This window comes from Mustelus asterias, chromosome 16 (assembly GCF_964213995.1).
Source record: "Mustelus asterias chromosome 16, sMusAst1.hap1.1, whole genome shotgun sequence".
NCBI lineage: Eukaryota > Metazoa > Chordata > Chondrichthyes > Carcharhiniformes > Triakidae > Mustelus > Mustelus asterias.
Window position 1 is genome coordinate 65,205,620 of NC_135816.1, and position 25,815 is coordinate 65,231,434.

General features: G+C 45.2%; 1 protein-coding gene across 1 annotated transcript in view; it reads right to left on the reverse strand.

Annotated features, from left to right (window-relative positions):
• Positions 1 to 10,668: 10,668 nt before the first annotated feature.
• The window catches only part of LOC144505515 (M-phase inducer phosphatase 1-B-like), a 33,496-nt gene continuing 18,349 nt past the window's right edge, over positions 10,669 to 25,815 (reverse strand). The window contains exons 9-14 of the mRNA XM_078231640.1: positions 24,492 to 24,581; positions 20,702 to 20,764; positions 18,898 to 18,996; positions 15,421 to 15,554; positions 12,588 to 12,699; positions 10,669 to 10,827 (exon numbers count right to left, since the gene is read on the reverse strand). Coding sequence (XP_078087766.1) covers positions 10,687 to 10,827; positions 12,588 to 12,699; positions 15,421 to 15,554; positions 18,898 to 18,996; positions 20,702 to 20,764; positions 24,492 to 24,581 — 639 coding nt within the window. The 3' untranslated portion in view covers positions 10,669 to 10,686. The remainder of the gene's footprint in view (positions 10,828 to 12,587; positions 12,700 to 15,420; positions 15,555 to 18,897; positions 18,997 to 20,701; positions 20,765 to 24,491; positions 24,582 to 25,815) is intronic.

Sequence of the window (25,815 nt, forward strand, 5' to 3'; positions counted from 1 at the left end):
CAACTTAGCAGGCCCTGAGGCCATCGAAAAAGTTGAGTCATTTGTTTTCCCAAATGGAGCAGGAGAAAGAGGATCCTGAAATCATCCTAAAAATGTTTGTGAATATCTGTCCCTCTGTGAAAAACATAATCCTCAATAGACATGCATTAAACATAATGAACCAAAGAGCAGATGACTCAGTACAATCTTACACAGCCACCCTGCAAATCTTGGCAAAGAAATGTGCATTTGGAGCTTTTAGAGGAACTAATCAGGGATCGAAGAGTTTGTGGAATTCATAGTGATTTAGTCCGTAAGCAGTTGCTGCGAGAGAAAGACTAACGTTACAAGCAGCCATTAGTACCTGTATGTTAGATGAACCATCAGGGAAAAAAGCAGAGATTTTAGAGAGGAAACAGAAGTATTCGCAGTACAGCGGGTGCCTTGCTCCAGCTGCAGTGGCCAGCACCTTACAAACAAAACAATTCATCCTGCATATGGTAAAATATGCAATAAATGCAATCACTTTGCTAAGGGCTACAGATCAAAACCACAATAGCCTTCTTCTGCCATCAGCAACATGGCAGCTGGTTGGTGCTCCATGGGTAGAAGCGTCAGTAAGGTGAATGAATTGGAGCTCAGACAAAGCAGTGAAGCTACAGAGCCTCCAAAACAACTCTCACACTATTGTGAAACTGGAAAGGGTGAGATCTTCACCACCCTCAACATAATTTGCACCAGTGCAAGGCTGAAGGTAAATATTGACACTGGAGCAAAGTATAACATATTACCCAGCTGAATTTTACAGAATATAGACCCATATTCAGCACTAGACCCTAGCATCCAGGCAGACCTTGCGGTTTATGGTCATTTGCACTGAAGGTGTAGCTACTCTCCACTGCAAACAGGGTAATTTCAAGTTTCACACAGTTGACCAGAATGCAAGGCTGCCACTAGGACTTCAGGACAGCATTACATGGGGTTAATTCAACTTGACCGAGAAGTGCATGCTTTACAACTCCCAAGCCCCAGAGATGATAGCATAAAAAGACCTCTTCATGTGACATCATTGGTAAGCTACTCGAGCTGTATCAGATGACAGCACTGGGTGTTATAACTCCGTAAGAAGTCTCACAACACCAGGTTAAAGTCCAACAGGTTTATTCGATAGCAAAAGCCACTAGCTTTCAGAGCGCTGCCCCTTCGTCAGGTGAGTGGGAGTTCTATTCACAAACAGGGCATATAAAGACACACACTCAATTTACAAAATAATGGTTGGAATGCGAGTCTTGTCTCGATTGGTGTGCGAGTCTCCACACCATGTCATAACTCCTACAGACGTGGCCACAGAATGGGTTTCAGTCATGTTGGCCACAATAAAGAAAGATGGCACGGTCAGGATATGTATTGACCCAGTGCCACAGGTGATAGCAGACCTGCCAATTGCTCAGTATTCAGCATTCTTGATGTGAAATGTGGGTTCTGGCAGATCCCATTAGATGACGAATTCTCAAAACTAACCACAATCATGTCTCCAGTGGGTAGATATCATTTCCTTCACATACCCTATGGGATCGTCACTGGCAGTGAGGTTTACCAGCGCTGTATGGATGGAGCAACTCTTTGCAGGCTAACCCTGCAAGATCACTGTTGGCGTCAGGCTGCACAAGAACTTGATGCATGTCTTTGTCACGTCCTTGACAGGATCAAGAACATACAATTGAAACTTAACTCTGCAAAATGCAGATTCAGGGTCAACCAGGTTCCTTACATAGGTCATTTACTCATTGATGGTGCAAAGCCAGATTCAGACAAGACAATGACTACACAACAGCTGGCCGTTCCTGGGACAAGCATACTTTATAGTGCGATAAATTGTCTAAAATCATTCCAGGTTATAGTGAGGACCGCTGTCAACTGCTCCACCAGGACATTGAATGGTGCACTGCACAGCGGTCTTCAACAGACTCAAACAGGCACTCTTAGCCCACAGATATTACAGTGCTTTGCCACGCGAGTACCCGGGCTTCTATCAGCAGATGCCTCCCAGCACAGGCTTGCAATCTGCTTCATGGGCCCTCACTGACAGACTCATTCTGCACAGATCCAAAAGGAACGCTCTGCTTTAGTTTCCCCTCGTCAGAAATTCCATGACTTCATATATGTTTGTCCCACAACTATTAAAACAGTTACAACTATCTGAAAGAAGCATCTCTGCACTGCGTCTGCACAACTGTAACACATGACAGAACTGTAACACACAGTCCAAAGATGTGCGGGCTAGGTTAATTGGCCATTCTAAATTGCCCCTTAGTGTCCCGGGATGCATAGGTTAGTGGGTAAATATGTAGGGATATGGGGATAGGGCCTGGGTGGGATTGTGGTTGGTGCAGACTCAATGGGCCGAATGGCCTCTTTCTGAGCTGTAGGATTCTATGACAGCAAAGTTCAGCATTACAATCTCAGCATCGTCTAGAAGCTGTACTCGGCAGATGCCTCCTCCAGAGCTTTCTTACCCACTACAGACCAGGCAGATTGTGAGGAAGACATAGACATCATGACAATAGAGGTGCTGTTCTCTCAGTGAACTCAATGATGCCTTACAGGAGGATATCGCATCCAGGCATCATGATGACATCAAGAGTTGACCAGAATACTCAGAGGAGCTTCTCAGTGTTCCATTCTTCACCAGAGTTGAACGTACAGTACAGGATGGACTGATACTGCGCGGCCAGCAGTATCATTCTGACTTCTCCTCAGAGATATTACACCCAACTTCACCAAGGGCAGCTGGGTTGGAAGCAACCTGGTACAGGACCGCAAATCACTATCCTGGCCCTCCATGTACACAGACATGGGGAGGGAAGTTTCCAGATGTGCACAGTGCATGCACTCAAACTGCATCAAGCAAAAGAACGGCTGCATTGACACGAGGTCCCAGACCTCCCATGCTCATTCATAGCAGTTGGCATCTTCGAAGGGAATGGTAAACAACATTCAGCCTTAGTCGATTCGTATTCTGGGTGGTTTGAACTTGACGACCTGCCAAACATGGAGTAAAACAGTAATCATCAATCACAAGAGACACTTGGCCACACACAGCCTCCCTCAAAGACTCATGACAGACAACGCTCACAAATTCATCTCCACTGAATTTCACAACTTTGCACACACAGGACTTTTGAGTGTATCACGAGCAACTCTATGTCAACAGTCAAAAGTTCTGGTGGAATGGACAGTTGTTCAGCCAAGCATCTTCTGGAGAAATGTGCAAGGGATTGTACAGATGCTGCACTCCTCAGCCAGTGAAATCTGCCATGACAGGGCCTGCCCTCCTCAGCACAATGACATTTTTCCAGATGCTCCACGACTACTATTCCTACTGCTCACCCTCTACTGCAGCTAAACTTGAAACCAACGTGAATGATACCCTCCTGCAACACAGATTGAAAAGTGAAAAGTAAAACTCACCGATTGAGATGCTCACAGACCTCTGGTCAAACTGCCAGGAATCAGACTGCACATGGCCATGACCTGTTGGCGATGGTACACAGCTATGCCCTGCAACTGAACAGTTATGTGGTAACCTCAGATGGTGCCCACTACGTACACAACAACTGGCACCTTCTGTAGGTATCAGAACCACCACTAACAGGTGACACAGCACTTCAGGCATCGGGCCTGTGGTACAGGCCCCCTACTCCAGTGGACATGCAGACTACTCCAGAGAACACAGAGGCCCTTCACCCATAGAACACACCAGGTCACCCACATTAAGGACACCGGCCAGAGTAAGAGTACATCACCTACTGGCATAACCACATGCCCAGGGCACTATAGCAAACCGGACAGGAGTTTGCAGGACTTCATTAGCACTTAGAACTGCATTTTGCATTTCAGATTTCAACAACTACAAAAAGAAAAAGGAGGGAGAGTGGGCGAGGGCTATGCACCAGCTGCAATGACTTGATCTGTGTTTCACTGTATATGTAAATAGTTACACATTGTTAGCTCATTGAACTTGTATGTCACATAGTATGTACACTATGTCTGTACATAATTTCTTATTGCACGTGTAGTCTACATCTTCCCTGTTGAGTTGCAACACTTAGCGGTATGAAATGTAGCAGAGTGGTCACATGAGAACGCAGCTACAAAGAGGTCATGTGGCAGAAGCACAGGCAGAGCACGTGTTGAAGGAATTGCTAAGCTAGTGACAAGATATTCTTTGTTGAAAGTCCTTGCTGTCAGTGATTCAGGAACCTACACAATTTACAAGTGACATCCATAGTAGACAAACTAAAGAAAAATCTCATTATTCCAGCCCCAATCTGACAGATTTGAAAATTGCAAACCAAGTTCTCAGGTGCCAACGCCCTCTGCGCTGTTTACTTATAAAAGTACATTTTAATGCTATACGTCAGTGCAAAAACTGGAGTACAACATAAAAACCAACACTGCACACGGCAGGAATAAAGAGTTAGCAACAGGGTATATATAGTATATGGGCGGCACGGTAGCACAGTGGTTAGCACTGCTGCTTCACAGATCCAGGGACCTGGGTTCGATTCCCGGCTTGGGTCACTGTCTATGTGGAGTTTGCACATTCTCCTCGTGTCTGCGTGGGTTGCCTCCGGGTGCTCCGGTTTCCTCCTTCAGTCCAAAAAGATGTGCGGGTTAGGTTGATTGGCTATGCTAAAAATTGCCCTTAGTGTCCTGAGATGCGTAGGTTAGAGGGATTAGTGGGTAAATATATAGGGATATGGGGGTAGGGCCTGGGTGGGATTGTGGTCGGTGCAGACTCGATGGGCCAAACGGCCTCTTTCTGCACTGTAGGATTTCTATGAGTTCACAATGAAGTTTTAACACATTTGGAATAAGATGTCCATTCCACTTCAGATATAGCTTTCCCTTTCTCTTTAGTCACTTCTAACTCCACATTAACTGCGTCTTCACATGTATGTTTGAAAACACCAGGTTGGGGTAAGATGAGTTGCTCCATCGTTCCTGCCCCACATTCATTGCCTGGAACATTGAGGCTTAACAGTTCCAGGGGCAATAAGGTGCTTTAAAAGAAAAACGTGAAACCACCTGTAGGTGGGCAAAATGAGTAAATCCTCCTTCGCCGGCTTTACTTCCGCTCCACAACCATCACCTTCCCTCAGCTGAAACAAACTCAATGGCAAGGAGCAGGAGAGTGGAGACAAGACAAATTGTGTTCTTGAAGTGATTTTCTATAATAATGCGCATTAAAACTCACTATCGAAACGAAACAGACTCACTGTTGAATGCTCAGATTTTATTGCAGTGTTGGATTAAAATGTATTACTGTCCCTAGGCAGCAACTTACATTTAGATTAAAATGGTTTACACACAGATATAGAATTGAATTACCAGCAGGCATTTGGTGCTCTAATGGGCTCAGTATTGCATCAAACAGGAACATTGGAGATTAGGAGTTTGTTATTTCAAAGGCAGTGAAAATTAAAATGAAGGCTTAAAAATAAACTTTGATGACTTGTCTAAGCAAGATCAACAAAAGTGATGTTGACTTATAAAAATACATTTTAAGACTACGCTATACATCAGTGTAAAAACTGGACTACTACATAAAAACCAACACTGCACAGGCAGGAATATCACGAGTTAGCAACAGTTGATGTTAAACCTTTAGTACATTTGGAATAAGATGTTCATTCCATTTCAGATAAACGAGTCCCTTCCTTTTTAAAATGTAAAAAAGGACATTGTTCGGGTGACAGTAATCACCCAAACACGGACAAATAAGAGACTACATGGTAGTTGTCTTCAATTTTGGTTGAGTTGGTTGATCTTCGTAGGGGCAAACTCATCATTTTACTTGGGCTGGAGGGGTTTGGGTTATGGATGACAGGAGACAATTATCTGCATTCAATAGTTTTCGAACTATCAGTGGCCCACCAGAACATTCTGGAGACTCAGTGCCCGCTTTGACCCCGATCCAGCTCTTTCATGAGTGGCACTTTCTCTGTTTGAAGACAGCGCAGACAGGCCTATTTTACTAGCTCTCCTCCAGCTTTGAAAAACAAAACACCATTCTGAAAACTGCCCAAATCACACAGAAGCAGCGAGATGGACCCAAGAGAAGGGAAGTGTCCCTCTCCCATTCCCTAAGCAATCTCAAAACATCCACACAATCTTAGGAGCAATGCATTTGGGTAGACCCCTCTCTAACTGCAAAGCGTAGAAAAAGGCAATAAGATGTCATGGATGCAAATACTATTGCAAGAAATACTTAGAACACTGGACTGCAATTGGGAAGTCAGCAATGCATCGTTGAACGATTAATGTCCCATAGTCCCAATAAGTAGTGCCCAATCGGGATGTGATCAAGTACATTATTGATTTCAGGGCAAAAAGAGATCTTGGTCTCTTTAATGGAAATCTAATCATTGCCATGTCAGGGAGTATTTCAATCACATGAGCTAGGTCCAAGTCATGTGGAATGACAATTATAAGACACATGGCCTGAAGCGGTTCAAGGAGACGATTCATTACCATCTTCAAGGGCAATTAGGGATGAGCAATAAAAGCTAGACTATCCAGCAATGTCCACAACCCATGAAAGAATAAATTTAAAAAATATTTGGACCATCTTGCAGTTTGAACTTTACCAACTATTTTTGCCCCTCCTTTCAAACCCTCAGCACACCAAGATGAAGGGGCAGTCTGCGTCCCGGTTTAGGAACTGCTCAGGTTGGGTTCTTTGTTTACAGTTAGCTCCACTTTGAAAGCATGATGAATGTTAATCTGACAGCACAGCTACGCCAACCCACTGGCTGAACATGAATAATCGCAGCCAAGAATGACTTATTGGAAACTAACTGCAGCTCAATCACCAGCTCTTAAACTTGGAGGCTCTCAGCAGGTGAATGCAGTTCTTGCTATGGCGAACATTAATAAAATCGCTAGTGAAGGAACACGTCACTAACATTGAAGAACACAGTGTTGCTTTAAATTTGGTGGTTTGTAATCTAATTAGCTCAAGGCTGAAGATGATTGACAGTCTCTTGTGTCCATGATGGCCAGATTCTAGTGAATTCAAATCCAACCCATACTTACCCATGGCCAGGATCATGTATGAAGGGCTCAGAGTGATGGTCTCTGGTTCCTTTACCGGTTGGTGGCTTGGGCGAAAGAATGGAGGGGATTTTTAACTTGTTTAAATAAAGCAGGTAATATCTTTATAGAAAGAAACAGTTAAAAGAATGCGAGATGGATCCTCGTAGCTATGATATTCTGGAAGGTGATGGCAAGCGCATTTGCAAGCATCTAATGTGGTTTTCTTACAAATGAAAACCAATATAGAGAAAAATTATCAACGTTATTTGCATTCACCACAAACTTCACCATTGCCTGGGTGAAGACACCTCATCACAATCTAATTGACGAGTTTTTTCCTAACTGGTTAGTCAAGAGCAACATTCTCTTTTCTGATTAATTTTCTCAATGTCCTTCTACTCATCATTAAAAAGTTTTAAAATATGACTATATATAGCTATCTCTCAAAAAAAGGAGATATCAAATTATTTAATACCTTTAAAAACATTTATATTAGGTCTACTTTTTTTTCTTGAATTAAAAAGTCATTGAGAAAAAAAGGGCCCCTGAACGGCAGGTTCAGCAAAACAGAAATAATTTACCCGTGACCAAACTGGAAGCAAAAGGTCACGAGGGGGTCAAACATAATACATAAAAGCCTGACCCGCTCAAAAGTCCCGGATAATATAGGGGAAAAAAATATGGCTTCCCGAAATACCCAGTTCTTCCCATTTAAAAATAATCATCACATTCTGCCTCTGTTAGCTAAAGCAGCGACTGGACCTCTAGGACTGGCCTGAACTTTGAGATGGAGTCATCAGGGTACTGGGAAAACCAGCCGGGGTGCTATTCATGATCATTGTCCATTACTCTTACAAAAAGATGCGTCAATGGATAACAGATGAAGGCAGGGTCAAACTTGATGCAAGTTTAGACAATAATTGTGGACAGGCTATTCGACTGCATTGATGTTGTGCTGGCATCCACAGCTGAATAGTTAACAGCACCACTGTCAATACTGAGAAAGGGAGAAAGGGTACTTGGATGGACGCAGCATAGAACTTTTCCTAAGGGTCAGCAACTTCGGAAGAAAAGGGCTTGAAAAACCGGTTTCTGTTGCTGATTTTTTTTTTAAACTGTAATTAGTCTCGCATTTTGTTAATATTCTGGATCTGTAAACAGGTCCTCTCTAGTATAAAAAAGCCTTATGTATGGGAATCAGCATTTTAGCAATTACATTAATATTTAAATGGCTGAAGCCAGCATGGTGCTCAACGTATGTGTGCTTCATACAGATACTGATGATGCAGTGTTTCATATCGGTGACCTACAGTTTGCTAATACACTAAGATGGAGTTTCTTGATGACCCAACGAGCAAAGACATCACTTGGCATTGTACCAGAAGGGTTGCGTTTCCATTCCTTCTGCGGCAAAGGGTCATTTCAAGACAGCTGATCTCAGTCAAGGTGGCACTTGAGGGGGAGTGCTACACTTAGAATCATAGAACCTCGGCAGTGCAGAAGGAAGCCATTCGGCCCATTGAACCTGCACCGACAACAATCCCACCCAGGCCCTATCCCTATAACCCCATGGAAAATTTTTACCTGGCTAATTACCCTGACACTAAGGGGTAATTTAGGATGGCCAACCAACCTAACCCACACGGATCTAGAGTGCGGGAGGAAACCGGAACACCTGGAGGAAACCCATGCTGACACGGGGAGAACATGCAAACTGCCCACAGTCACCCAAGGTCAGGAATCAAACCCAGGTCCCTGGCACTATGAAGCAGCAGTGCTAACCACTGTGCCATCCACTTGGGAAGGACTTGGAAGACACATGGTACAGTTCATTGCTCAGTACTATCCAATGACCCCTGCTGATCTGGCCTGACACAGATGTCAGGCAAGATCAGGATCAGGCCTTATTACTGTGATGTCCTTCAGAGTCAAACAACATATTGATACCTGCTGAGTAAATCTATCACAGCACAAGTGTCAGCAATGCTACTTTGCTGGATAAACTCAGCAGGTCTGGCAGGATCTGTGGAGACAGAAACAGAGTGAACTTTTCAGGTCTGTTCTGATGAAAGGTCGCAAGACCTAAAACGTTAACTCCACAGGTTCTGTCAGACTTACTATTTCCAAACCCTTATTTTTGTTCCTGCTCCTGGTCTTGTGCATCATGGCAGAGCATTCTCCCTCAGAACATCTCTTCACAATTCAACAGAGGCTTGATATAGGAAATAGCTGGTTTAGCAATGGAGTGTTATAGAGAAAAGTAGAGCGGCCCGAATGTGAATGCATTCGATCCTGGTCAATGCTCATTGTATTACATTCAGATCTACGGCTGACATTCAGCTACATACGAATGCAGAATAAAACTGCGCCCTCGATCTCAAAGCAGGTTATCGACTGACCAACACATCAAGGACAGCACGGTGGCACAGTGGTCAGCACTGCTGCCTCAGCATCAGGGACCCGGTTCAATTCCAGTCTCGGGTCACTGTCTGTGCGGAGTTTGCACATTCTCCCCGTGTCTGTGTGGGTTTCCTCCGGGTGCTCCGGTTTCCTCCCACAGTCCAAAGATGTGCGGGTTAGGTTGATTGGCCATGCTAAATTGATCCTAGTGTCAGGGGTATTAGCAGAATAAATATATGTGGGGTTATGGGGATAGGGCCTGGGTGGGATTGTGGTTGGTGCAGACCCGATGGGCCGAATGGCCTCCTTCTGCACTGTAGGGATTCTATGAACACTAGCTCTCAGAGAACTAAAAGGTTCACAGGCTAAACCACCAGCTGGCAGTCACTCCCTTCTTCAGATCTATGCTTTATCCCAAATCTCAATCCAATTTACAATTCGCAGCAGCATTTCTAGATACCGGCCTCATTAGCTGAGAGGGAGGGTTGGGGCCAGGTACCTCATGCAGTTGTTCTTCAGAAGTGTCACTTGATCATTTCACCAGCAAATTGCTTGAAACACGACAGGCAACAACAAAAAAAGTTTCACAGTATCTGTCCATTGTGCAGAGAAGGGGGCATTTAACTCTATTTTGAAATTATTCTCACTTTTAGTTCTCCTGACTGCACAAGGCAAGTGTGTGATGGAAGATGGATGAGGTGGACAGACTGATATTCTCCCAGGTTTCTACCAATTGACTCCAAGATTGGGAATGCATAGCACAAAGGAATGACAGGAGCAGTGTGTCAGCTATCAGTCAGCGAGGCAGTAAACTGATAAAACCAGTGATCTGTGCTGCCCATCGATGCTAATGTTGGGTGGATGGAGGGACAAAGGAGGATGCCAGAAAGTTAAATGAATTCTCACAAAACAGGAAGGGGCTTCTATTAAATTAAGACTGTTATCCTTAAAATAAATTCTTCAAAAAAATATAGTGGCTAAAAAAAAAAACCTCTTTGCATTCTAGATCGATTTTGTTTCAGTTCTACATAAAGAATAGTCTTTGCGCTTTCTGACGTTGCAACATTTCAAGATTCGGTTGGAAGCTGAACCTTTCTCTGCTACGTTACGAGCATAGTGGAGTTGGAATATTCCAGAATAGTTTATCGTCATGTTTGAGGTAAAAGACAGTGTCTGTTAAATAGAGAGAGTTCCATTGCCTTTTTCTCACACCTTCCTCAATCTCGAGATCAGGTCCCATCTCCGACGCTCTCCTGCCCAGGATTTGCTCTTCTTCCGCAACTTCAACAGCTCCTCCTGGAAGTCTTCATGATCCATGGGGCAATACTTAGGTGGGTCACAGTAATTCTGCAGGACAGCAATCAAAGCAATAAAAATCAGCCAGACAATAATTCTGGAAGGGACCATACTCTACAGAGTCAGATCACCAAGACATCATTGATATTTCTGATCAAATCCCTACTCCAACACCCAGCAAACCCCAACATAAAAGCAACGCTTCCTCAAGAGGAAACATACCGTACAGCACTTCTGGCAATGGGGTTCTCAGGGGATGAGCTCTAATTAAAGGCCTTTGGATCCCCAGTAGAAAAATCAACAGAGCAATTCCAGTTTTCCTGGATGTTTGCGTAAACATAGAGGCTTACGGCATGGAAACAGACCCTTCGGCCCAACTTCTCCATGCCATCCAGTTTTTAACCACTAAACTAGAGCCAATTGCTCACATTTAGCCCATATCGCTCTATACCCATGTAACTGTCTAAAAGCACATTGAAAAAGTCACAATAGCCATGCTACCATAAAGATCCTCCTACTCCGAAACCTTTGAAGTATTTAGCAAAAGATGCACATTTTAAAAATCTTATCAGACCAAGTAGTGAAAATGACCTTCATGAAGCTTTTTCATGTCAACCTGAATTTTTATGCACCTGTCTCGAAAGGTCCAGGCAATTTACCAAGTTCTCTGAAAACACAAACCAGTGCCGGTCATGGGATGCTAATGGCAAAAGGGCAGCGACTGGAGGACTGGTTTGCTGACAATTTTATGTGGAGTTGTGCTGGTGCATCATTACACTTATTCCCCATCCCCATGATACAGAGATCGTGAACAGGATGGAATAGGCTAAGAGCCAAAGTCAACAAAGAGCACTGCACGGTGGCAGGATTAACCTGGTTTATTGCATTTCCACTTTGTGGCTAACTACTGGACTCCAAGTTAATGGTAGTCATGGGGGAATGGGGAGGAGTGGCAGAGGGTAGGAAGAGTGCCAATCAGAATTCACCTTTTAATAAATGTTTATTGACCAAACGATGTTGCTCAGGAGGCCACAAGAACTCCCTGCTTTTCTTTAATTAGTGAACAAGATCTTTTGACTTCCGCTCAAACCAGCAAGGTCCAAAACTCGAGTCACATTCAAAGGGTGACAGCTTTGTTAATTGGTGCAGACTCAATGGGCCGAATGGCCTCCTTCTGCACTGTAGAGATTCCATGATTCTATTCTATGATTTTAAGCTCCAGCAGTGCAGCACTCCCTCAATACTGCAGTGAAATTTCAATCTAGATCACAGTCTCAGACCTGAAGTGGGTTTTTCAACTCAGGCAACTGGGCTAGCAACGGAGGTGTGCTTAAAAGGGATAAAATGAAGGCACTTGAATTCATACCTCGGCATTGAGTTAATTTCCTGCTTAGAATTCCTACAGTGCAGAAGGAGGCCATTCGGCCCATCAAGCCTGCACCTACAACGACCCCACCAAGATCCCATCGCTGTAACCCCATACATTGACCCTGCTAATCCCCGACACTAATGGACAATTTAGCATCGACAATTTATCATGGCCAATCCACCTAACGCGCACATCTTTGGAGTGTGGAAGGAAACCGGAGCACTCGGAGGAAGCCCACGCAGACACGGGGAGAACGTGCAAATTCCACACAGACAGTGACCCAAGTCGGGAATCAAACCCAGGTCCCTGGTGTGTGAGGCAGCAGTGCTAACCACTGTGCCACCGTGCCGTCCTTAATCAGCTGCCAGAAAATCCCAAAGAAATAGGGTGTTCAGTGTACCACACAAGTATCTTCCCAGAGAGATGACGAGCTATTTCTTACCGTGAACTGAGGAAAGAAAGCCTTATACCCTCCTTTCAGGATGTAGAGCTCTGGATAGTATAGATTCGGATACTCATTCATACTTCTGTCCTCCTCCCGCAACAAACGACACCTTAGATGAAGCAGACAGACAGGTAAGTGCAGTGCCTATACAAAACTTCACAACTTGTGAATTAGTTCATTTAAATTTTCTATGGCGATATGTTTTTTGCCCACTTCTCCCTTGGTGAAGATAATGATTAACACAATGGTATAGTTCCATAGGTGCTGACAAGCCTCCAGTGCATTGAGTTTGACAGCACAGAATCAGGCCATCGACGCAGATAAATGCATCGTGGTCCATTTTGGCAGGTCAAATGGGATGAAGGAGTACAATATAAAGGGAAAGACTCTTAGTACTGTAGAGGATCAGAAGGACCTTGGGGTCCAGGTCCATAGGACTCTGAAATCGGCCCCGCAGGTGGAGGAGGTGGTTAAGAAGGCGTATGGTGTGCTGGCCTTTATCAATCGAGGGATTGAGTTTAGGAGTCCGGGGATAATGATGCAGCTATACAAGACCCTCGTCAGACCCCACTTGGAGTACTGTGCTCAGTTCTGGTCGCCTCACTATAGGAAGGATGTGGAAAAGATTGAAAGGGTGCAGAGAAGATTTACAAGGATGTTGCCTGGATTGAGCGGCATGGCTTATGAGGATAGGCTGAGGGAGCTCAGTCTTTTCTCCTTGGAGAGACGAAGGATGAGAGGAGACCTAATAGAGGTGCATAAGATGTTGAGAGGCATAGATCGGGTGGACTCTCAGAGGCTTTTTCCCAGGGTGGAAATGTCTGCTACGAGAGGACACAGGTTTAAGGTAAGTTTTTCACACAGGGTGTGGTGGGCGAGTGGAATCGGCTGCCGTCAGTGGTGGTGGAGGCGAACTCAATATGGTCTTTTAAAAGACTCCTGGATGAGTACATGGAGCGTAATAGGATGGAGGGTTATAGGTAGGTCTAGAAGGTAGGGATGTGTTCGGCACAACTTGTGGGGCCGAAGGGCCTGTTTGTGCTGTAGTTTTTCTATGTTTCTATGACTGACCAGGTATCTACAGTACCTTCCCTTCAGAGTCCAGGCAGTGAGTCCCACCTTTTTTTGAGCTCCGGATCCAAGCCTGGTCTAACCCACAACCCAAATCCACATACATCCACTTTCCTGCAGGTACTATCCAATAGGAATCAGGATCATATTTCAGACATGGCTCAGCGAGTAGAGCTCTCACCGAGTCAGAGAATTGTGGGTCCAAATCTCTTTCCAGAGAAAATCTAAACCAACTCTCCAGTGCAGTACTGAGAGAGTGCTGCACCACCAGAAATGCAGTCTTTCATAGAATCCCTACAGTGCAGAAAGAGGCCATTTGGCCCATCGAGTCTGCACCGACCACAATCTCACCGAGACCCTACCTCCATATCCCTACATATTTACCCGCTAATCCCTCTAACCTACGCGTCTCAGGACTCGAAGGGGCAATTTCTTTTTTTAAGCATGGCCAATCAACCTAACCCGCACATCTTTGGACTGTGGGAGGAAACCGGAGCACCCGGAGGAAACCCACGCAGACACGAGGAGAATGTGCAAACTCCACACAGACAGTGATCCAAGCCGGGAATCGAACCCAGGTCCCTGGAGCTGTGAAGCAGCAGTGCTAACCACTGTGCTGCCGTGCTGCCTGATGAAACATTAAACTAAGGCACCATTTGCCTTACCATGCCGTCAGATGAAACGTTAAACTAAGGCACCATTTGCTTTCTTAGGTGGATGAAAAAATCTTATGGTACTATTTTAAAGAGCCAGGAGTTATTGCCAGCATCCCTTAATCAACATCACGAAATCAGATTATCTAGCCGTTATCAACTGTTTGTGGGAGTTGCTGTTCCAAATTGGCTGCCATGTTTCCTATGTTACAACAGTGGCAACACTTCAAAGGCTACACTACAAAAATATTTCATTGGCTGTAAAATGCTTAAGGATCTCTTGAAAAGCAGGATATAAATGTATACTTTTGTGTAGAATCATCACAAGTTTTCTCTCCTCTTGATCCAGGAATTTAAAAGCAGGTTGAACCAGGTCACTATTGCTTTCTGGCCTCAGATTGGGTAGTGCCCACAACTGCCAAGCAATGGGGGGGAAGACCCCACAAAAACAACCTCCAAGCAATCGGGGAAGATCCCAAAACCACAACCGCCAAGCAATGGGGGAAGACCCCACAAAAACAACCTCCAAGCAATGGGGAAAGAGCTACAGGAGGCCGAAAAGAAATTTCTTCAAATTTTCTGGTGAAATTTTAAACAAATTTTCTTCACCAATCCTTGCTCTTGACCGAGTTTCCATCTTTTATCTTGTAATGTCCACCTTACATTTTATCACTGATCCTAATGCATGACCCTTCCTGACTGTACCATTGAGAATATCCTGTGATGCTGGCTGTAGCATCACGACAGTAAGTATATTGTACTGTATGTTTTGATATTTACACTGACTCCATCTCCCACCCTTGGGACAAGATTGAAAATACCAAAACTTATTTTACAGAGAATGCCCTTTAAAAGCATCTGCAAGAGGAAAATCACACCTGTCCGAGCCACATTAAATATTAGAGTACGTGGCTCAGATTGTGCCAGCTAGGCCCTTATTAAAGAGACTAGCTCATCAAATTACACAAGTCAATTTTCTGCTGAGGTTTCATTTCAGTTCTAAGTGCTGAAAGACTGTTTGTAACTGTGCCTGGTCCCTTTGCAACATTCAGCATAAATCAAATACCTTTTCAATGGAGGTTAAGAAAATAATTCTTGCAACTCACATCTTTGGTCCTCGCTCTGATGAAAATTCACAGTGGAAAATGATGATCAATCTCTTGTCCTTGGATTTGGGAACAAAGGGCTCCTTTAGGAAATAGTCAATGGCATCATCTGCTTTGTGAAGGTTCAGGGCACCCTTGGAAAGTGGGAGAAGCAGCAAGAATATCAGGCCGGATAGTGAGTTAGCAAGACTAGTTAGAACTAGAAACATGTTTATGGCAAATTTAAGAGAGTTCTTTGAGGAGGTATCAGCTAGAGTGGATAGAGGTGAACCAGTTAATGTTGTATATTTGGATTTTCCAAAGGCATTTGACATGATGCCACACAAACAACAGGATGGTGTTGGAGGTAATATTCTGATACGCAACGAGGATTGGCTAACTAACAGGAAACAGAGAGTAGCGATCAGGGAGTCTTTCTCAGGTTGGTCGACAGTAACCACTGGAGTGCCACAGGAATCAGCGCTGGGATCACACCTCTTCCTTCCTCTGAATCATTAATATATATTAATAATTTAGAGGAAGGAACAGAGTGCACTATGGCCAAATTTACAGATGATACAAAGGTGAGAGGGAAGGCAAATTGTAAGTAGTCCATAAATAGCTTACTGAGGGATATTGACAGATTAAGTGAGTGGGCATAAAATTGGCAAATGGAATTCAATATGGGAAAATGTGAGACTGTTCATTTCAGAAGAAGGAGAAGGCGGATTATTATTTAAATGGAGAGGGACTGCAGAAAGTTATAGCACAAAAGGACTTGAAGGTCGGGGGGGGGTCCTTTTTTCATGAAACGCAGAAAGCTAGCATATAGGAGAAGGTAATAGGGAAGGCAAATGGAATGCTGGCTTTTATTTCAAGAGGGCTGGAGTATAAAAGCAAATAGGTGTTACTGCAACTGTACAAGATATTAGTGAAGTCACATTTAGAATACTATGTACAGTTTTGGTTCCCTTCTTTAAGGAGAGATATTTTATCATTGGAAGCAGTGCAGAGAAGGTTCACTTGGATGATCCCAGGAATGGAGGGACTGCCACATGAGGAAAGATTAAAACAAGTTGGGTCTGTGCTTCCTGGAGTTCAGAATGAGAGGTGATATGACTGAAAGATACAAGATTCTTAGGGGATTAGACAGGGTAAATGTTGGGAGGATGCGTCCACTCATAGGAGAGTGTAGGACCAGAGGGCATGGTCGCAGAATAAGAGGATGCCCATTTAAGACGGATTTGAGGAAGAATGTATTCTCACAAAGACTGGTGAATCTTTGGAACACTTTACCCCAAGAAGCTGTGGAGGGAGAGTCCTTGAATGTTTTCAAGGCTGAGATTGAGAAATTTTTTAAATCGGTTGGGGAATTAAGAATTACAGTGATAATGCAAGAAAGTGGACTTAGTGATGTTAAATCAGCCACGATCTTATTAAATGGCAGAGCAGGCCATGACATGCTCCTATTCCTATTTCTTATGGTCTTACTATTCCTAGACTGGGACTTTACCAATTGCAAAAATGTAATTGTAAAATACAGCTGTTGACGAGAAGCTGCACTTTTGCAATGAATTCCGATCCTCACACAACTGGTATATTTATTCAGAACAAAGAACAAAGAACAATACAGCACAGGAACAGGCCCTTCGGCCCTCCAAGCCCGCGCCGCTCCCCAGTCCAGGATTGAATCCTGAATCCAGGATCCCCACCCAATTTTCCAGCCTATCTACATACCAATATCCTATCCACCGAGCTGTCCCTCACAGCTACGATGCTTTGTTCATTACAACCTATTAACTTACCCCCACCCCCCCATTCCAGACCATGTGATCTCCAGGGAGAGGCGAAAACCCAGAGTGAAAAACCCCAGGGCCAATATGGGGAAAAAAAAATCTGGGAAATTCCTCTCCGACCCCCTGAGGCGATCGAAACGAGTCCAGGAGATCACAATGGCCCCGATCGGAAAATGCTTCCCAACCCTAGTCATTTCCACTTCCACGAACACCATATGAATCCCCTGCCCCCGAGACAGGTTCCCAACTATCCGCAGTATCACTCTGTACTGGCACCAGCAAGATGATCGTAGAATGAAGCCTTGAAACGAGAAACCAGGAACAATTAGCCCGCGCCGCTCCCTGGTCCAAACTAGATCACTCTTTTGTATCCCTCCATTCCCACTCCGTTCATATAGCTGTCTAGATAAGTCTTAAACGTTCCCAGTGTGTCCGCCTCCACCACCTTGCCCGGCAACACATTCCAGGCCCCCACGACCCTCTGTGTGAAATATGTCCTTCTGATATCTGTGTTAAACCTCCCCCGCTTCACCTTGAACCTATGACCCCTCGTGAACGTCACCACCGACCCGGGGAAAAGCTTCCCACCGTTCACCCTATCTATGCCTTTCATAATTTTATACACCTCTATTAAGTCTCCCCTCATCCTCCGTCTTTCCAAGGAGAACAACCCCAGTTTCCCCAATCTCTCCTCATAACCAAGCCCCTCCATACCAGGCAACATCCTGGTAAACCTCCTCTGTACTCTCTCCAAAGCCTCCACGTCCTTCTGGTAGTGTGGCGACCAGAACTGGACGCAGTATTCCAAATGTGGCCGAACCAACGTTCTATACATCTGCAACATCAGACCCCAACTTTTATACTCTATGCCCCGTCCTATAAAGGCAAGCATGCCATATGCCTTCTTCACCACCTTCTCCACCTGTGACGTCACCTTCAAAGATCTGTGGACTTGCACACCCAGGTCCCTCTGCGTCTCTACACCCTTTATGGTTCTTCCATTTATCGTGTAGCTCCTCCCTACATTATTCCCACCAAAATGCATCACTTCGCATTTATCAGGATTGAACTCCATCTGCCATTTCCTTGCCCAAATTTCCAGCCTATCTATATCCTTCTGTAGCCTCTGACAATGTTCCTCACTATCTGCAAGTCCTGCCAGATGTTCAGAGTTCAAATTAGGCAGGTCAGGGAGTAGACTCTAGCTGCACAGAGCTCCCATTCAAAGAATGCTGGCTGGGCTGACATTTATTGCACATCCCTAATTGCCCACGAGAGGTTATTAAGTTAACCACATGCTGTGGCTCTGGAGTCACATGTAGGCCTGAGCAGGTAAGGACGGCAGGTTTCCTTCCTTAAAAGGACATTAATGAACCAGATGGGGTTTTTAAACAACAATCGATAATGGTTTCATGGTTATCACTTCCATTCCAGATTTTTCAAATTCAAATCAAATTTCACCGTCTGCCGTGGTGGGATTTGAACCTGGGTCCCCAGAGCATTAACCTTGGTCTCCGATTACTAGCGTAGTGACAACACCACTGCGCCACGGCTTCATGTGACGGGGAGGGAACAAGTATGGAATCAAAAAGAAGGGAGCACTGATTTACAGTAGGTCACAGCAGGTTACTTTATTGGGGAACGGTACTCAGATAGGATAGAAATAAAAAGAGCTTGATTATTTGGTATCCACTGGACTCACCTGGATATGCCCCCCTTTAAACTCATAAGGGTAACGACAGTCAACAATATAGACTCCTTCCAAAAGATGGTCATATTCTCCACGTAGCACCTTGGCCATCTGTAAAACAAAAGTCAGTTTTTACAGCATACACCCACTATGGTTACTTTCTATTCCTGCAATTAAAATAAACTTACTGTTACATGGCTGCCAGTTAAAAAATGCCAGGGACTGGTTTGTAGCATTCAGTTTCTACACCGCACCTGATAGATCATTTTTCCCAAAAGAACAGGCTTGCATTGGCAGAAGGATGGGAAAAGCAAATCCAGACCTTGTAATGTTGAGTGGAAAATGCAATGTTTCACTGCTGACAACACAATCCCTTGTAGAGAACCAGCAGACTAGATGAGCCAAATGGCTTCCTGTGCTGTAACCATTTTATGATCTTTATGCCAGTGAACCGCTGTCTAAAATACAATGCTGCTGGATAAAGGCACTTTACAAAGAGGAAGCAGCTAAGGGGGAAATCAATGACACTAATAAATGTATATGCATGATAGCATCAGTACCTTTTTCCAAAAATCAGTACTGGGTCACAGGCTGACCAGGAATTTCAGCGAGCTGTCTTGATTGTGAAAAAGTGATTGATGGTTCATACACAAATGATTGGAACTATGCCACAGTGTATTGCACCAAGCCATCACTACTCCACTATTAAGGTTTACCATCAACATGGAGCATAGGCAGAAGACCTGGCAGGGATTTGGACATGTCCTGCTGTGATCTGGTACTCTGCTGCCAACATATGGAATTGCCTCAAGAATTAAGGGTGGCATGTTGACACAGTGGTTAGCACTGCTGCCTCACAGCACCAAGGACCCGGGTTCGATTCCTGGCCTTGGGTCACTGAATGTGCAGAGTTTGCACATTCTCCCTGCGCGGGTTTCCTCCGGGTGCTCTGGTTTCCTCCCACAGTCCAAAGGTGTGCGGGTTAGGTGGATTGGCTATGCCAAATTGTCCCTTAGTGTCAGGGGCACTACCCAGGGTAAATGCATGGGGTTATGGGGATAGAGGCTGGGTGGGATTGTGGTCAGTGCAGACTCGATGGGCCGAATGGCCTCCTTCTGCACTGTAGGATTCTTTATCTATGTCTATCCACAGCTCCACTCCACCAATGCATTTGAGTAACATTATTCAGTCAGAGGCAACAACTTTGAGGTGGTGAGGCATACCGGCCTACTCCCAGACCGTCACCCACTCAGTTCCATAGCTGGTCACTCAGAGCAGGTATCAGTCACGCTCTCTAGGGGAGATCACATTATTGTGCCTTTCCTCATTGGCAGCAGGAAATATTCATTCAATGGTCTTAACACAGTGACATAGTGTATCTCAAGGGCAGCACAGTGGTTAGCACTGCTGCCTCACAGCGCCAGGGACCTGGATTCAATTCCAGCCTTGGGTGACTGTGTGGAGTTTGCACGTTCTCCCAGTGTCTGCTTGGGTTTCCTCCCACAATCGAAAGATGTGCAGGTTAAGTGGATTGGCCATGCTAAATTGCCCCTTAGTGTAACAAGGTGTGCAGGTTATGGGAACTAGCTACGGTAAATATGTGGGGTTACGGGGATAGGGCGGGGGAAGAGGGTAAGATACTCAGTCATAGAATTGGTGCAGACTCGATGGGCCAAATGGCCTCTTGCACTGTTGGAATTCTGGTAATTCTAAGGAAGGCTCTCTTCTCAATACAAGTTCCTTGCTCCTGCTCTGCAAGTAGCTCATTTTCTTGATAGACACAAGCAGCCAGCACGTAATAATCAGCAGGACTCACCGTTTCTGAGGTGATGTACTTCAGATCTTCATGCTTGCCCATTATGGTGGGCAATGCATATACCTGTCAAAAAATAAAGCATTAGTACCAGAGCAAGTACCTCAGAGACAGGGCAGACAGTCCATGTAGGGGAAAAATCTCATTACCAACACTGCCCCTCAGATAGTACAAGAGAATCACATGCAGAAGGAACAACACTCATTCGATTATTTAACACAACTAAATGTTCCAAAGGCTTCACCAAGGCTTGGCAACAGACATTGATTGGAACTTCTTTTCATAGGGTATGGGCGTCGTTGGCCATTCCCGATTGTCCTGGTGAAGATGGTGGAGTACTGCCTTCTTCAATTGCTGCAGTCCATGTGATGTAGGTATATCCACGGTACTGTTAAGGAGGGAGTACCAGGATGTTGACCCAGCAACAGTGAAGGGATGGCAATGTTGTTCTAAGTCAGGACGGTGTGTGACTCAGAGGGGTGGTTCAACTGGGGACATAGGAACTGGAGCCACAAGTTCCACAAATCAATTAGGTCATGGCTAATCTGTACCGCAGGTCCATTTACCCACTTCTGAATCCTATCCCTAATAATTCGTCAATCTCAATCTTGGAAATTGCAGTTGATCCAGAAGCACTCAGTCCTTCAGTGGAGAGAGAACGAGTGAGCAGGAGAACTCTAGATTACTGAGAGTGGGAAGAAATGCTACCCAATATCACTCCCTGAATGGCTTCACTCTTAAATTCAAGATCATGGCGGGATTTTCCATGCCCCCCCACAGCATGTTTCATAGTGGCGGAGGCGGCCTGCCATGAGCAGACAGCGGGATCTTCTGGTCCTGCCATTGTCAATGTAGTCTTCCGTTGTACGAATCCTCCGCCCCGGGAAGCCTGCGGCAAGGGGTATGCAGTGGTTCCCTTACATCTGCTGTCCTTGTCCTCCTAGGCGGTAGAGGCAATGGATTTGGATGGTGCTGTTGAAGGAGGATTGGCGAGTTGCAGCAGTGCACCTCGTAGATGGTACACAATGCTGCCATTGTGACTCAGTAGAGGAAGGAATGAATGCTTAAGGTGGTGGGTAGGGTGTCAATCAAGCAGGCTGCTTTGTCCTGGGTAGTGTCAAGCTTCTGGAGTGTTTTTAGAGCTGCATCCTCCCAGGCAAGTTGAGAGTATTCCATTATACTCTTGATATGTGCCAAGTAGATGGTGGACAAGCTTTGGTGAGGAGGGGAGTTACTCTCTTGAGAATACACAGCTTCTGACTGGCTTTCAGCCACGGTATTTATAATGGTTGGTCCAGTCCAGCTTCTGTTCAACAGTAACCCCCTATATGTGTTGATAGTGGAGGGATTCAGGTAATGCTGAATGGGAGATGATTAGAGATGGTTAGATTCTCTCTTGATGGAGATGGTCACTGCCTGGCACTTGTGTGGTGCATATGGATATAGACTGCTTCAGTATCTGAGAAATGCGGGAAATTTAAGTTTATTTATTAGTGTAACAAGTAGGTTTACATTAACACTGCAATGAAGTTACTGTGAAAATCCCCTAGTCGCCACACTCTGGCACTTGTTCTCCAACACTTGGAGAATTTAGCACGGCCAATGCACCTAACCAGCACATCTTTCGGACTGTGGGAGGAAACCCACACAGATACAGGAAGAAAGTACAGACTCCGCACAGACAGTGATCTAAGCCGGGAATCGAACCCAGGTCCCTGGCGCTGTGAGACAGCAGTGCTAACCACGGTGTCACCCCTAGTTTGATGCAGTGATCTAAGGAAGGCTTTCCCTTTTCCTTTCTTCCCCCCTGTGGATGGGAAGGGAAATCCTGAACATCCATTTGCACAACTGAGAGTAGGAAATGGGAGTGGGATTGGTCAAAAGGGACAGACTCTGAAGCAGTGTTCAAAGGCAAGATGGAGTTTCAGGAGACTTTCACACCTCTGGGTTACATTAGCTAAAGAGGGAGTCATTGTACCTAAAATCTGGTATGTGGAATGATTTTCCAATAAGTGTGAAATGTTGAATTTGAAAGAAATTGGTTGGATTGGATTTGGATGTTGACTCACTATTCTGCCTAATCTAGAAATGATTTAAACCAGAAACAGCCTACTCTCATTAAATGTAGCACATAGAAAGGTGAGACACTGCAGTTTAATGAGTAAAGGCAATGCCTGGAGTGGCACTAAACCATTCAGAGCAAAGGGATCAGTTCCAGGGTCAGTTCTTGAATTGCACTCGCAGCAATTCAGGCAACATTAACTGACTGCAATGCTTGTGGGTTACAGGGATGGAAAGGAGAATCAGTCAGAGTGCTCTTTTCTGAGGATTCATTTTCAGAGGACTGGCTGCTTCAACTTGGGTTATATTTCCTTGGTTTCAAAGGTTGTAGGGTAATCTGTTGGGACATTTAAAATAACAAGATTCAATAGATTGGTGTTAGAGAAGCTATTGCCTTTGGTCAGAGAACCAGAATGAGGCGGCATGGGTCGAAATTTTCCGTCTGTTCCCTCTGGTGGGATCTTCAAGTCTTGCCGATGGCGCACCGCTACCGTGGGTTTCCTGGGAGCAGAGGGTTCATACAATGGGAAGCTACATTGACAATGGCGGGACTAGAAGATCCCGCTGCCTGCCAATGGCAGGCCGCCTCCGCCACTATAGGGGGCATGGAAAGTCCCATCATGATCTTAAATTTAAGAGTGAATCCATTCCAGAGTAATATCCGGTAGTATTTCTTCCCACTCTCACAGTAATCTAGAGTTCTCCGGCTCGCTCGCTCTCTCTCCATTGAAGGACTGGGAGCTCCTGGATCAATTGAAATTTCCAAGACTGAGATTGGCGGATTATTAATGGGTAGCGACAGCGTTCGGAAGTGGGTAAATAGAGCTGCGGTACAGATTAGCCATGAATAATTGATTTGTGGAACATGCCGATGGCGCACCGCTACCGTGGGCGGCATGGTAGCACAGTGGTTAGCACTGCTGCTTCACAGCTCCAGGGTCCCGGGTTCGATTCCCGGCTCGGGTCACTGTCTGTGTGGAGTTTGCACATTCTCCTCGTGTCTGCGTGGGTTTCCTCCGGGTGCTCCGGTTTCCTCCCACAGTCCAAAGATGTGTGGGTTAGGTTGATTGGCCAGGTTAAAAATTGCCCCTTAGAGTCCTGAGATGCGTGGATTAGCGGGTAAATATGTGGGGGTAGGGCCTGGGTGGGATTGTGGTCGGTGCAGACTCGATGGGCCGAATGGCCTCCTTCTGCACTGTAGGGTTTCTATGATTTCTATGCACCTCCTATTCCTATGCCCCCCCCCAGTTGAAATGGGATGTGCAGAATGGGGTGGCACAGTGGTTAGCACTGCTGCCTCACAGCACCAGGGACCCAGGTTCAATTCCGGCCTCAGGTCATTGTGTGGAGTTTGCACATTCTCCCATGTCTGCGTGGGTTTCCTCCGGTTTCCTCCCACAGTCCAAAGATGTGTGGGTTCGGTGGATTGGCCATGGTAAATTGCCCCTTAGTGTCAGGGGGACTGGCAATGTGGGGTTATGAGGATAGGGTCTGGGTGGGATTGTGATCAGTGCAGGCTTGATAGGCAAAATGGCTTCCTTTGGCACTGTAGGGATTCTATGTGTTCTACGTTAACTGCAACATTTCAGTCACCCTGGCTCCCATATGACGAGTATCTATCAGAGAGAGGTATGGAGGGCCATCTGGCAAATAAACCACATCCAGCAAAAGGCACTGGAAAGACGGAGTGAAAACGGATAGAGACAAATTTCAAAAATGTTGAATATCTGACTTTGGAAAAGTCCCCGATCAGCTCTGTGGCGTTTCTCTCCTCATCCAAAACATTGGTCATGTCAATATCGCAGCAGATCGTGGCTCGTCTCTGCAGAGAAAGGGACAAATATTTAACAGTCATTTGGAGAGTTTGCATGGGTTTCTTTCTAATCACATTAAATTGGACATAGATTCTAAAGACCGCTCCTTGAAGATGAAAAGTCAACTATCAAGAGATGTTCAAAGCCCTTGTCATGCCCCACCCCTCTCCACCTACCCTGCATAAAGAGAGAGTTATTGTAACAAAGACTGAAGTATCCACCTCTTAAACAGCAAGATATGCTGCTAATTCTGCATCATAGGCTGAAGGCCCAGTGACAACTCCACCATCTTCACCTTCTCCACAGTCCCCAGAATCAAAGTAAACAAAAGTCACTCAGCGGCCCTTGCTCCACACATCAACATAAAACTCAAACGAATCACCAAAGACTGAAGGGAAATAGAACCATAGCCAGCCATTTCAATCACATACAGCAGGGAGCAATTAGCAACAGTTCTATGATTATGGCAGCACAGTGGTTAGCATTGTTGCCTCACAGCGCCAGTCACCCGGGTTCAATTCCGACCATGGGTCATTGAATTTGTGGAGTTTACACATTCTCCCCGAGTCTGCATGGGTTTCCTCCGGGTGCTCCATTTCCTCCCACACTCCAAAGATCTGCAGGTTAGGTGGATTGCCCATGCCGAGGGGGATTAGTAAATACGTGGGGTTACGGCAATAAGGCCTGGGTGGGACTGTTGTCAGTGCAGGCTCGGTGGGCCAAATGGCCACCTCCTGAAACGTAGGGATTCTATGAAAGAAGTCCCATTGTTTTCATGATGGTGCTAAATGCAGTCAAGACCGGGAACAAATGGCACCTCCTGTGATGATTCAAACACACACCATGCTGAAAACATTCCCAGAATCTCCAACTCTTCATTCCCACTCCCCTCCCATTAATAAGAAAACAATCCTCTCCTTATCCACACAAGAGGGCACATAGATATCCCACTCCAGGCTCCTGTAATTGACAGCGATATACAGTTTGTTTTGTTGGGAGGCAGAAGGGGAGAAAATTAAGAATATCTGATTGTTCTTGGCTTGCTTTGCAGGACCTGCTCTTCAACACACTGCAGGTGGCATGCTGAAGATTCATGGCTTAACATGTGGGGAATTCATGGAGAATGCAGCATATTAACTAAATGACTGTTTCCTCAACTTCCAAAGTCAATGATGAGGGTGCACCAATTCAAACTGGACCTGTAAGAGGATGAGGAAAGGGGTTCAGGAGTAATTTCTTTAG